The following is a 14,826-nucleotide window of genomic DNA, read 5'->3' as shown; positions in this document are numbered from 1 at the left end:
TACAATTACAGGAGTCTTGGCTTGTTTAATAGCGGTTTTAACAGCAGTCAAAGCAGCTCTGAAATAAGAGCCGGCAGTGCTCTGGCTCTGCCATAGAGTTGTATTGAGGGGGCGGGTCTGCCGCCCCTTTGTGCGGTGGTCAACACTCCCCCTTCCCGTGGGCTGCTGGGGCCCCGTACGGGAGATTGCGGGGGTCCTTGCGGTCAGTCCTCCGCTTATCCCCTATCCTTAGGATAGGGAATACGTTTTTCAGGACTGGACTACTCCTTTAAGGATCAGGTAAAAAAAACATCTACCAATGGAACAAGTGCCCCACCAAACCAGGCCATTGCATGAAAAAAATGCTTTCAGATTTATTATACATCCTTGAAATTTTAATTTATTTTTACCAACCATTCCATTGGTCATCATACACTCATTTTACTTGTGTTATTGTGTTCCTGTGCACTGAAAATGATAACCCCTAAACTAGATTAAAAAAAAATCTTACTACACCCCTAGATAAATACATAGTGAGATGTTGCTTTACAGTTTGGTCAAACTAAAGTGCAACAAGTGTAAAACAACGGAAACAGAGTATTCACTATACCACTAGATGAATACTTTCTGCGGTATAACGGTACAAATGGGGCCAAACAAAAGAAATGAAAATTAATTTTGCGGTAATTTGATGAAAAAATTTAGGTAAAACTTTTGGTCTGTGTCATGCCATATAAAGCTGTTCTCCTCACAAGCTGTTCTTGATCAATACAGTATGGGCTTAATGGTGCTTTTGGGCATCTGGCTATACCTGATAATATTGGATAAAATTGGAAAAACTGGAGATTTTAACTTTTTCCCTCCACTTTGCTGCTGTTCCTGTGAAATACTCAAAGGGTTAACAAACTTTCTGAATGTCATAGTTTGAGAGGTGCATTTTTATAAAGGGGTAATTTAAGGTGGTTTTCTAAGTCTCCTTTCACACTATACTGTGGCTCCGTTTAAAAGAACCATTACAATGTCCCGTTTAGAAAACCCTTAAAAACTGCTGTTTTGATTATCTGTTATCACCAATTATGACTAACGGACGTTATTTGTGACGGGAGAAAAATTAGTGCATGTGACGTTTTTTCTCCAGTCACAAATAACGTCCGTCAGTCATAACAGGTAAGTATGGATAATCAAAAAATCTCAGACTTGAATGGGATTTTTTTAAGGGTTTTACAATGGAGCAACAGTGTAGTGTGAAAGGAGCCTAACAAATATCCCTCAAATCCACTTCAAAACTAAACTGAAAAATTCTGAATTTGACATTTTTGTAAACTTCAGGAAAATTTCTGCTAAACGCTTAAAGGGTAGCTCCCACCATCCTATTTTTTTTTATTTATTTTTTTTGCTAGTCCGTCATTTTTCATGAAATTGTGGAGTTTTTCAACAAGAAAACTGTGCAAGTTTAGACAAAAATTTACATACATCATAAAGTAGAATGTGTCCCGAAAAAACGATCTCTGAATCAGGAGGATAGGTAAAAGCATTCCAGAGTTATTAAATGGTCACTCTCATTGAAACTTATTTTTGATATTGCATTCCTTATGGTAAATATAAAATATTTCTAATGTACTTTGTTTAAAAAAAACTGAAGTTTTCTATGTTTTACTTGTTTAAAAAAAAAAAAAAACTGCCACTAGGTGTCTCTCAATTTGTCCACAGCACATTTCCCCATCTCTAGCACGGAGTTTGGACTCTGCTGGCCTAGCAGAAGTCCAAAATCAGCAAATGCTGAAGGGGGGGGGTTCAGCCTTAGCCAATCATAGCTCATCTCACACCGAACTGCTCTGGGCTGCATGTAGAAGTGTTAGGGAGGAAGTTCTCCCCTGTATGGCTTCAGATGATGTCACGCCTGCTGGGTATCTGACAAACTGAGCAGAAAATACAGGAGCAATATCAAGGTAGAAAACTAACAAATAATAAAAATAAAGGCAGGGGGTGGTTTATCATGATGGGGGCAGTGAACTGGGAGGATTATAACATTTAACAAGATCATGAGAGGTACTCTTTAAGGCATAAAGTGACACAGGTCAAATATGAAAAATGGTCCTTGGTCCTTAAAGGGGTAGTCCACTGCCCAGCCTTCCGGCTGCATTCGGAACTAATGTTCCGAATGCTGTGCGCACTCTACGTGGGGACAGCGATGCCCCCTTGTGACGACAGGCTACGCCTCCTCAATGCAAGTCTATGGAGGGTGTCATGACGGCTGTTACACCCCTCCCATAGACTTGTATTGGAGGGCGTGGCCTGACATCACGAGGGAGCGTGGCAGACCCCTGCAGCACACGCACAGCATTCAGAACTAAATGTTCCGAACTCAGCCAGAAGGCTGGCCAGTGGAGTATCCCTTTAAGGGGATATGGGCTGTTATGTTGGCATTCCACCTTCAGTGTAAGGCTGCTGACATTCCGTGTACTAATCCAAAAAAGGCACCAAGTTGTGATGATAAGAGTAACTGACATTGTGTGTATGCATGTTACTTACTGCTTGATCAAAAGCCTTCAAAATTGGTGACCGTGATTTTATCTTTTACCTTACTATTAACAGGAAGATCAGCTCTGGAGAGCACAATGCTGCTGTAATAAGTGGAAACCTAGGGGCTCATGCACACAGAAATGTTCACTAGCAATTTTTAAGGATGACATTTTTAGCAGGATCAGCTTGCAGCAGAATCCCATGGATCTCAATCACATGAATCCAGATTCTGTCAAAAGAACAATGTGCATTATTTTGGCAGAATCCCATCAGAAAAGCCCAGTAGTCAATGGGACTTATTTCTGGTGCTTAATTCCACTGTAAAATCTTGCAAAACAAAGCGCCAATTCGGGGTGGCATGGATCTGCTAAGGAAATTCCCTTAGGGACCATTCACACTACAGAAATTCTGCTGCAGGAACCTAACGCTAAAGTCAATGGTATTTCCATTAACCTGTTGGCTCTGCAGAATTTCCAGAATCTGAACTCCACCAAAAGAATGAACATATTCATTCTTTCTGCGGAACTCCAAACAGACTGCATTGCAGCCAATGGGGATAGTGCATGTCAGTGTGGTTTAAGCAACAATTTATTTTTGGCAGTGCCTCAAGTCTGCTTGGAATTTCTTTGGTATCCTGTACTATTAATGGGGCCCTAAGGATTCCAAGTAAAAGAATATTCATGGGCACAATGCAGGTTTTATAATCTAGGTGGAAAGGCCATTTAAAGGAGTGCTCCCGTGGAAAAATATATATATATTTTTTTTTAAATCAACTGGTGCCAGAAAGTTACACAGATTTGTAAATCACTTCTATAAAAAAATCTAAATCATTCCAGTACATTTTAGGGGCTGTATACTAAAGAGAAATCCAAAAAAGAAATGCATTTCCTCTGATGTCATAACCACAGTGCTCTCTGCTGACCTCTGCTGTCCATTTTAGGAACTGTCCAGAGTAGAAGAAAATCCCCATAGCAAACATATGCTGCTCTGGACAGTTCCTAAAATGGACAGCAGAGGTCAGCAGAGAGCACTGTGGTCATGACATCAGAGAAATCCAAAAAGAAAAGCATTTCCTCTGTAGTATATAGCCCATAAAATGTATTGGAAGGATTAAGATTTTTTAATAGAAGTAATTTACAAAACTGTTTAACTTTCTGGCACCAGTTGATAAAAAAAAAAATTTAATAAATAAAAAAAGTTTTCCACGTGAGTACCCCTTTAAAGCTTTATACATCTTATACCCTATCCAAAGGATAGGGAATAAGATGTATGATTGCAGGGCTCTGTACACTGAGGGCAAGCAGGGCTCTGTACACTGAGGGCAAGCAGGGCTCTGTACACTGAGGGCAAGCAGGGCTCTGTACACTGAGGGCAAGCAGGGCTCTGTACACTGAGGGCAAGCAGGGCTCTGTACACTGAGGGCAAGCAGGGCTCTGTACACTGAGGGCAAGCAGGGCTCTGTACACTGAGGGCAAGCAGGGCTCTGTACACTGAGGGCAAGCAGGGCTCTGTACACTGAGGACAAGCAGGGCTCTGTACACTGAGGACAAGCAGGGCTCTGTACACTGAGGACAAGCAGGGCTCTGTACACTGAGGACAAGCAGGGCTCTGTACACTGAGGACAAGCAGGGCTCTGTACACTGAGGACAAGCAGGGCTCTGTACACTGAGGACAAGCCGGGCTCTGTACACTGAGGACAAGCCGGGCTCTGTACACTGAGGACAAGCCGGGCTCTGTACACTGAGGACAAGCAGGGCTCTGTACACTGAGGACAAGCATGCATATAATTGTATTTTCTACATTTTATATAAAGTTTTTGTTGACGACAGGTACACTAAGTGTTCGCCCCATCATACACCCTGCATTCACTGATAGGGTTGAAGGTCACATTCTCACAAACATAACAATGACTGAGAACAGAGATAGGAATCCGCTGACTTCATTTATTGGCGACAGGTTTTGCACAGTTCCCTTTTAAAGTAACCATAAACCATACAAGCAGAAGAAACATCATGCAATGCCAGGATAAAGATCGGATATCTCAAGGAAAGATAGCTGTAAACATGGTGTAGCGGGAAGTGCATCACAGATCAGCAGAATACCTAATCTGGAAAGAACAGTAAGGGACTAATAATAAAATAACTCAATACTCCTGGGAACTCTTATTTTAAGCTGGTCATACATTCCTGAACAGTGCTTTCCAACCAGGGTGCCTCCAGCTGTTGCAAAACTACAACTCCCAGCATGCCCAGACAGCCAACGGCTGACACCTCTGTCCATTTTAGGAACTGTCCAGAGCAGCATATGTTTTCTATGGGGATTTTTTCCTACCCTGAACAGTTCTTAAAATGGACAGAGATGTCAACAGAGAGCACTGTGTTCCAAAAAGAAAATAATTTCCTCTGTAGTATTTGGCAGCTAATAAGTACTGGAAGGATTAAGAATTTTTTAATAGAAGTAATTTACAAATCTGTTTCACTTTCTGGCACCAGTTGATAAATAAAAAAAATAAAAAAATAAAAAAGTTTACCACCAGAGTACCCCTTTAACAAAAATTCTATATTTTGCTAGCAAACACTGTAGATCACGCAGCGCTAAATTTGGCTATGCCCCCAGATCTGTAGATGAGTACACTTGGTATGGAATCTAAGCAGAACACTATAGAAATCTCACTTCAACTTTGGCCCAGAAAATACCAAGAACTTGAACTCACCCAAGTGTTGCTTCCTATAAGGGAGAGGAAGACTCAAAATAGACACAATAACGGGAGAAGATTCATTAGGGAAAGACGGACATGAAGAAAACAGTGATTTCCTGCTATATTCTAGCCTGTAACTTCTGCTTATGACCTTTTTAGAGTCCTTGATCCCTCCCCGCCCCAAGATCCTGGCCAACAGGTGACATTGCCGCAGGCCCAAATCTATAAACTCCTGCCAAAAATGTAAACTGCAATGAGGATTTAAGAGAAGGAGAAAACAAATCAGATCCTTATGAGTGTAGGTGTGGAGCGCCATGTGCTGTTGACGCTCTTCCAATCTGTCGGTGCTGTTGGATTTACACTAGGACATTTGCTATTAAACACTGAGATGTGACTATTAAAATGCTATATGACAAACATTTCAAGATTCAATTCCTAGATCGTCTTTATTCTCACACATCTTATCCAACAATGACAAAGTGAATTCATACACAAGTGGAGGAGTTCGTTTTTTAACCCCTTCAGGACCAAGCCCATTTTGGCCTTAAGGACCAGAGCGTTTTTTGCACATCTGACCACTGTCACTTTAAACATTAATAACTCTGGAATGCTTTTAGTTATCATTCTGATTCCGAGATTGTTTTTTCGTGACATATTCTACTTTAACGTAGTGGTAACATTTTTTGGTAACTTGCATCCTTTCCTTGTGAAAAATCCTAAAATTTGATGAAAAATTTGAAAATTTTGCATTTTTCTAACTTTGAAGCTCTCTGCTTGTAAGGAAAATGTATATTACAAATAAAAAAAAAATTTATTCACATATACAATATGTCTACTTTATGTTTGCATCATAAAAGTGACGAGTTTTTACTTTTGGAAGACACCAGAGGGCTTCAAAGTTCAGCAGCAATTTTCCAATTTTTCACAAAATTTTCAAACTCACTATTTTTCAGGGACCAGTTCAGGTTTGAAGTGGATTTGAAGGGTCTTCTTATTAGAAATACCCCACAAAAGACCCCATTATAAAAACTGCACCCCCGAAAGTATTCAAAATGACATTCAGTCATCATTTTAACCCTTTAGGTGTTTCACAGGAATAGAAGCAAAGTGAAGGAGAAAATTCACAATCTTCATTTTTTACACTCGCATGTTCTTGTAGACCCAATTTTTAAATTTTTACAAGGGGTAAAAGGAGAAAATGTATACTTATATATGTAGCCTGATTTCTCTCGAGTAAGGACATACCTCATATGTCTATGTTAAGTGTTCGGCGGGCGCAGTAGAGGGCTCAGAAGGGAAAGAGCGATAAGGGGATTTTGGAGAGTACGTTTTTCTGAAATGGTTTTTGGGGGGCATGTTGCATTTAGGAAGCCCCTATGGTGCCAGAACAGCAAAAAACCCTCACATGGCATACCATTTTGGAAACTAGACCCCTTGAGGAACATAACAAGGAATAAAGTGAGCCTTAATACCCCACAGGTGTTTCACGACTTTTGCATATGTAAAAAAAAATAATTTTTTTTCACTAAAATGTGTGTTTCCCCCCAAATTTCACATTTTTCCAAGGGTTAATAGCAGGAAATACCCCCCAATATTTGTAACCCCTTCTTTTCTGAGTATGGAGGTACCCCATAAGTTGACCTGAAGTGCACTATGGGCGAACTACAATGCTCAGAAGAGAAGGAGTCATATTTGGCTTTTTGAGAGCAAATTTTGCTCGGGGGGCATGTCGCATTTAGGAAGCCCCTATGGTGCCAGAACAGCAAAAAATACCCACATGGCATACCATTTTGGAAACTAGACCCCTTGAGGAATGTAATAAGGAATAAAGTGAGCCTTATTACCCCACAGGTGTTTCACGACTTTTGCATATGTAAAAAAAAAAAAAAAAATTTCCACTAAAATGTGTGTTTCCCCCCTAATTTCACCTTTTTGCAAGGGTTAATAGCAGAAAATACCCCCCAAAATTTGTAACCCCATCTCTTCTGAGTATGGAGGTACCCCATAAGTTGACCTGAAGTGCACTATGGGCGAACTACAATGCTCAGAAGAGAAGGAGTCATATTTGGCTTTTTGAGAGCAAATTTTGCTCGGGGAGCATGTCGCATTTAGGAAGCCCCTAAGGTGTCAGAACAGCAAAAAAAAACACACATGGCATACCATTTTGGAAACTAGACCCCTTGAGGAACGTAACAAGGGGTACAGTGAGCATTTGCCCCCCACTGGTGTCTGACAGATCTTTGGAACAGTGGGCTGTACAAGTTTTCATTTTCATGGACCACTGTTCCAAAGATCCGTCAGACACCTGTGGGGGGTAAATTCTCACTGCACCCCTCATTACATTCCGTGAGGGGTGTCGTTTCCGAAATGGGGTCACATGTGGGGTTTTTTTTTTTTTGCGTTTGTCAAAACCGCTGTAACAATCAGCCACCCCTGTGCAAATCACCTCAAATGTACATGGTGCGCTCTCCCTTCTGGGCCTTGTTGTGCGCCCCCAGAGCACTTTGCGCTCACATATGGGGTATCCCTGTAGTCGGAAGAAATTGCGTTACAAATTTTGGGGGGCTTTTTTCCCTTTTACCTCTTGTGAAAATGTAAAGTATAGGGCAACATCAGCATGTTAGTGTAAAAAATAAAAAAATTTTACACTAACATTCTGGTGTAGACCCCAACATTTCCTTTTCATGAAGGGTTAAAGAAGAAAAAGCCCCCCAAACCTTGTAACGCAATTTCTCCCGAGTACAGCGATACCCCATATGTCGCCCTAAACTGTTGCCCTGAAATACGACAGGGCTCCAAAGTGAGAGAGCGCCATGCGCATTTGAGGCCTAAATTAGGGATTTGCATAGGGGTGGACATAGGGGTATTCTACGCCAGTGATTCCCAAACAGGGTGCCTCCAGCTGTTGCAAAACTCCCAGCATGCCTGGACAGTCAACGGCTGTCCGACAATACTGGGAGTTGTTGTTTTTCAACAGCTGGAGGCTCTGCTTTGGAAACAGTGGTGTACCGGACGTTCTTATTGGGGGAGGGGGGCTGTTTAGGGGTATGTGTATATGTAGTGTTTTTAACTTTTTATTTTATTTTGTGTTAGTGTAGTGTAGTGTTTTTAGGGTACAGTCACATGGGCGGGGGGTTACAGCGAGTTTCCCAGCGCAAAATTTGCTGCATCTCAAGATGCGAGAAACCCACTGTAAAAGCCTCACCCATGTGAATGTACCCTGTACATTCACGGGGGTGGCGGGGCGGGGGGGGCTTGCATCAGCTGTTGCAAAATCACAACTCCCAGCATGCATGGTCTGTTAGTGCATGCTGGGAGTCATAGTTTTGCAACAGCTGGAGGCACACAGGTTAGGAAACACTGAGTTAGAAACAGACAATGTTTCCCAACCAGTGTGTCTCCAGTTGTTGCAAAACTACAACTCCCAGCATGCCCAGACAGCTGAAGGGCATGCTGGGAGTTGTAGTTCGGCAACATCTGAAGGGCCAGATGTTGCTGAACTAAAACTCCCAGCATGCCTGGACAGTCAGTGCATACTGGGAGTTGTAGTTTTGCAACAGCTGGAAGAGCACAGATTGGAGACCATTATACAATGGTCTCCAAACTGGGGCCCTCCAGATGTTGCAAAACTACAACTCCCAGCATGCATGGTCTTTTAGTGCATGCTGGGAGTTATAGTTTTGCAACAGCTGGAGGCACACAGGTTAGGAAACACTGAGTTAGAAACAATGTTTCCCAACCAGTGTGTCTCCAGCTGTTGCAAAACTACAACTCCCAGCATGCCCAGACAGCTGAAGGGCATGCTGGGAGTTGTAGTTCGGCAACATCTGAAGGGCCAGATGTTGCTTAACTAAAACTCCCAGCATGCCTGGACAGTCAGTGCATGCTGGGAGTTGTAGTTTTGCAACAGCTGGAAGAGCACAGATTGGAGACCATTATACAATGGTCTCCAAACTGGGGCCCTCCAGATGTTGCAAAACTACAACTCCCAGCATGCCCGGACAGCCAAAGGCTGTCTAGGCATGCTGGGAGTTGTAGTTTTCAGACTCCTAGAAGCAGCAGTGAAGATCTTCACTGCTGCCTCTGAGGACCACATACTTACCCGTCGCTGCTCGTCCACGTGGCCGGTCCCGCGCTGCTCCTCGGTCCCGCCGCTGGATCAGGTAAGTCCGCCGGTCCCCACGTGTTCCCCCCGAATGCCGCAGGTCCCCGCGAGCCCCTGCAGCGCTTCGTCCCCCGTTCTGCCCGACTTCCAGGGGCGGGCAGTGCGGGGGATCTGAACTTTCACCCCAGATCACTGTGATTGGTCCACAGGGACCAATCACAGTGATCGCTGACCAGGACCATCAATTGATGGTCCTGGGGGTGAAGCAGAAGTTGTCCCCTGCTGGAAACAGCGGGACTTCTGCCAGTTAACCCGTGCGATGCTGCGCATCGCCGGGTTAACTGAATGTCATTTATAAACGCCGGGATGCGCGAACGCACTGCACAACCCGGCGTTTATATATGACATTCTGCGCGAAGGGGTTAAAGGGGAATCTAAAAGATCCACACACAAAGGAAAAAAAATAAGTCCATGACTATCTACCAGGGTGCCTCCAGCTGCTGCAAAACTACAACTCCCAGCATGCCCGGACAGCCAAAGGCTGTCTGGGCATGCTGGGAGTTTTAGTTTTGCAACTGATGAAGGTACCCTGGTTGGAAAACACTGATCTAATCCCATATGAAGCAAACACGGGGTGTCCAGGACTTCACCCTATGATTTACACCCTACCGGGTGTAGATGCATGGTTCTAGAGAATAAATACAATGGGCGACACATAGAGATGAGCGAACTTCCAGTAAATTCGATTCGTCACGAACTTCTCGGCTCGGCAGTTGATGACTTTTCTTGCATAAATTAGTTCAGCTTTCAGGTGCTCCCGTGGGCCGGAAAAGGTGGATACAGTCCTAGGAGACTCTTTCCTAGTACTGTATCCATCTTTTCCAGCCCACCGGAGCACCTGAAAGCTGAACTAATTTATGCAGGATAAGTCATCAACTGCCGAGCTGAGAAGTTCGTGACGAATCAAATTTACTGGAAGTTCGCTCATCTCTAGTGACACATATAGCCATTTGCTACAACTGATCTATTAAAAGGGGGCCTCCACTGGAAAACATTTTTTTTTAATCAACTGAAAAGTTAACAGATTAGTAAATTACTTTTATTTGAAAATATTTATCCTTCCAGTACTTATCAGCTGCTGTATGCTACACAGGAAGTTATTTTCTTTTTGAATTTCCTTTCCGCCTGACAACAGTGCTCTCTGCTGACACCTCTGTCCATTTTAGGAACTGTCCAGAGCAGGATAGGTTTGCTATAGGGATTTGCTCCTGCTCTGGACAGTTCCTAAAATGGACAGAGGTAATTCAAATTCAAGAAGAAAAGGAAATTCAAGAAGAAAAGAACTTCCTGTGTAGCATACAGCAGCTGATAAGTACTGGAAGGATTAAGATTTTCAACTAGAAGTTATTTACAAATACAGTCATGGCCGTAATGCCCCAGGTGAGTTTAAAGTAGCATCACATGCTTGAAACAATCTTATTTATCCACAATTTTTATAGGGTGCCAATCATTTTGTCCAGCCCATTTTTGGAGTTTGGTGACATTATGTCCAATTTGCTTTTTTTCCTCCTTTTTGGTTTAGTTCCAATACACACAAAGGGAATAAACATGTATATAGCAAAATGTGTGTTACTGCAATCCTTTTCTGTGAGAAATACTTAATTTTCTTGAAAAGTTTCAGGGGTGCCAACATTTACGGCAATTACTGTATGTTTAACTTTCAGGCACCAGTTGATTTGTAAAAAAAAATAAAAAATGTTTTCCAGTGGAGTAACCCTTTAAACCAGTGATCTCCAACCCAGTCCTCAGGGCCCAACAACATTCTGGGTATTTTCAGTTACTCCACTGGGAAAAAAAACGAGGACAATTCAAATCCTGGCTTGTCGGTGGGTCTTGAGGATTGGGTTGGGGACTTCTTTCTTAACCCCTTAAGGACGCAGGACGTAAATGTACGTCCTGGTGCGGTGGTACTTAACGCACCAGGACGTACATTTACGTCCTGTGCATAACCGCGGGCATCGGAGCGATGCCCGTGTCATGCGCGGCTGATCCCGGCTGCTGATCGCAGCCAGGTACCCGTCGGCAATGGCCGATCTCGCGGGCGTCCGCCATTCACCCCTCGGCAGTGCGTGATTTGAATGAATGATCGGATCGCCCGCAGCGCTGGTGCGGGGATCCGATCATTCAGAATGCCGCACGGAGGTCCCCTCTCCTTCCTCCGTCCGGCTCCCGGCGTCTCCTGCTCTGGTCTGAGATCGAGCAGACCAGAGCAGAAGATAACCGATAACACTGATCTGTTCTATGTCCTATACATAGAACAGATCAGTATTAGCAATCATGGTATTGCTATGAATAGTCCCCTATGGGGACTATTCAAGTGTAAAAAAAAAATTTAAAAAAATTTAAGAGTAAAAGTTAAAAAAAAAGTGAAAAATCCCCTCCCCCAATAAAAAAAAGTAAAGTAAAAAAAAATTAATTTTATAGACATATTTGGTATCGCCGCGTGCGTAAATGTCCGAACTATTAAAATAAAATGTTAATGATCCCGTACGGTGAACGGCGTGAACGAAAAAAAATAAAAAAAAGTCCAAAATTACTACTGCTAATTGCTACTTTTTTAATACATTTTATTTAAAAAAAAAATTATAAAAAATGTATTAAAAGTTTATATGCAAATGTGGTATAAAAAAAAGTACAGATCATGGCGCAAAAAATGAGCCCTCATACCGCCGCTTATACGGAAAAATTAAAAAGTTAGAGGTCATCAAAATAAAGGGATTATAAACGTACTAATTTGGTTAAAAAGTTTGTGATTTTTTTTTAAGCACAACAATAATATAAAAGTATGTAATAATGGGTATCATTTTAATCGTATTGACCCTCAGAATAAAGAACACATGTCATTTTTACCATAAATTGTACGGTGTGAAAACGAAACCTTCCAAAATTAGCAAAATTGCGTTTTTCGTTTTAATTTCCCCACAAAAATAGTGTTTTTTGGTTGCACCATACATTTTATGATATAATGAGTGATGTCATTACAAAGGACAACTGGTCGCGCAAAAAACAAGCCCTCATACTAGTCTGTGGATGAAAATATAAAAGAGTTATGATTTATAGAAGGCGAGGAGGAAAAAATGAAAACTTAAAAATTTAATTGTCTGAGTCCTTAAGGCCAAAATGGTCTGAGTCCTTAAGGGGTTAAAAGAAAGAAGTGAGGCGACTCCTAGAAGCTATAGCTTATATATACTTTAAAGGGGAGAATTGAGGGGGAACTTTCAGTGCAAACTTGCCAAGAGACACACAACAGCATGATGGAAGCAAAATAGAGTCACTTTTCTTATTTGTGCAAACAATGGATCACATATATTACTGCCAGACTTCGATACTTACTCTGACCGTCGTCTTGCCTCTAACCCATCTGGCAAAAACAGCTTTACTGTGGACACTATACAACCATGGGTCACTATAGAAAAGAAAATACAAAAAATAAAAATGTATATGCAGCATCACTCCAAAATTCTTGTATTATACTTAACAGCTCTAACATAAAGGTAGAATCAATACTTTGGGTGCATTCACACACACACCATATCCGCAACTGCAAATTTTACAACTATAAATAGGCAGCAGACCCGGGGTGTGTTTATTCACCTGAATGGTTTATTCACACGTACAGTATTCTGTGCAGATTTGATGCTGCAGATTTCAATGTAAACTGAACACAGCTTGAAATCCTGCGCATCAAATCTGCGCAGAATACTGTACGTGTGAATAGACCCTAAGGGTGCGTTCACAAAGGTGTAATACTTCAAACATGCAGTGCATTTCCTGCTGCAAGTCTGAAAAGCGGCGGGATATCTGCAGCAAGTTTTCAGCAGTGGAATCTCCAATGAGAAAAAATCCGACACAGACCCCTTTGAAGTCAATAGTGTCTGCAGCGGATTTTCAACAGCGGAGATTCCGCTGCCGCAAGCCTGCTACACATAGCCTCTTCTCAAACTAGCAGCGGGAAATACGTTGCGGGTTTGAAAAGATATATGCCCGTGTGAACATACACTAAAACATTTTAGATGCAGATTTTGCTGCCCATTGACTCTAATGGGTAGCAAAATCTGCTACAGCTAATTTGCAGCAAAAAATATGCATGTACCCTTAAAGTAGAAATAATAATTTGGGGCTTAATGGTATTCTCACATCTTTGGTCATCTAACCCAACAAATAGCATTATAAGAGAAAGCGATTCTGCCCCTACACAATCCACTGTGTCAACACATGGGAAATGTTATATAGAACAGGTGCAGCCAGGTCTCCGATATAATGCCAGATGCTGACTGGTGTCCCTTACAAACACCGTATTACGTGTCACCTCCAAGTGGGGAAAGCAAACCTGCACGGATGGGAAGTTAAATAAGGGTTTCAAAAGAATATTTGCCTCACAATCTGGTAAATAATAACACCCAATGGAAAGCTATATGGCCGGCTTGAAGGATTGTGATTAGATGAAACGTGGTTAAGGCCCCTGCATATCCCCAAGAAGATTAGAAGGATAAAGTTTGTCATATGACATTTTAGGACAGTAGGTATACAAAAGCCCTATCTGCTTGCATTGGAGGCATAGCCTAAGGGGCCTTATGAGAGAAAACACAAGACATTCAGTAGTAATCACAAACCTTTTCTGGTGTTTTCGGTTACATCAACCCCAAACTGAATGATGTCGCCGGATAGGATCTCACAAGGCGGGCTCTCCTCTGACCCTCGACTCAACCTCTGGCTGTTTATGAAGGTACCATTACTACTCTTAGTGTCTTGAAGATAGAACTGTAAGATAATTAAAAAAAAAGACATTGAGAAACAAAGAGACTGATGGTAGAAGAGAAAAAAAAAATCTTAGATCATATATAAATATTTTTTTTTTCTTTTAAAGATGACATAAATGCTCACTCTCATTAAAAAATTTTTGCTATTGCACTCCTTATGGTAAATAAAGTATATTTCTAATGTACTTTGTTTTAAAAAAATGAAGTTTTCTATGTTTCATTTGTGCTTAAAAAAGCTCAAGAGCACATTTTCCACCATCTCATACACAGACTTAGGACCGAAGCCCAAACATAGGAAGTGCAGCCTGGAGTGCTGAGGGGGGGGGGGGTCCAACCAACAGCATATGGCAGTTAAGTGTGAGAGGAGCTATGATTGGATGAGGCTGGACACACCCCTCAGTCCAAAGTATCTGTATAAGATGGGGGAAAATGTGCTCTTGAGCTTTTTTAAGCACAAATAAAACATAGAAAACTTTATTTTTTTTAAAACAAAGTATATTAGAAATATTTTTTATTTACCATAAAGGAGTGCAATAGGAAATATTAGTTTTAATGAGAGTGACCATTTAAGTGCAAATCACCACAGTGACATTTAATGGTATGACAGTATTTTAAGTATTGTCATCAAGAAACAGTCATAAGCTACTCATACTATGTAAATAACTTTGATTTTGCTGTAAATAGTTATATATTTAAAAAAA

The 14,826-nt window shown here is 41.7% G+C and overlaps 1 protein-coding gene across 4 annotated transcripts in view; it reads right to left on the bottom strand.

The window, feature by feature from the left end:
* The window catches only part of SLMAP (sarcolemma associated protein), a 159,174-nt gene that overhangs the window by 85,832 nt on the left and 58,516 nt on the right, over positions 1–14,826 (bottom strand). For all 4 annotated transcript variants that reach the window (XM_056524441.1, XM_056524439.1, XM_056524442.1 and 1 more), the window contains exons 2-3: positions 13,979–14,126; positions 12,699–12,771 (exon numbers count right to left, since the gene is read on the bottom strand). In XM_056524441.1, coding sequence (XP_056380416.1) covers positions 12,699–12,771; positions 13,979–14,126 — 221 coding nt within the window. The remainder of the gene's footprint in view (positions 1–12,698; positions 12,772–13,978; positions 14,127–14,826) is intronic.

The sequence above is a fragment of the Hyla sarda genome, chromosome 6, assembly GCF_029499605.1.
Source record: "Hyla sarda isolate aHylSar1 chromosome 6, aHylSar1.hap1, whole genome shotgun sequence".
Taxonomy (NCBI): Eukaryota; Metazoa; Chordata; class Amphibia; order Anura; family Hylidae; genus Hyla; species Hyla sarda.
This window is presented reverse-complemented; position numbering and strand designations above follow the sequence as displayed.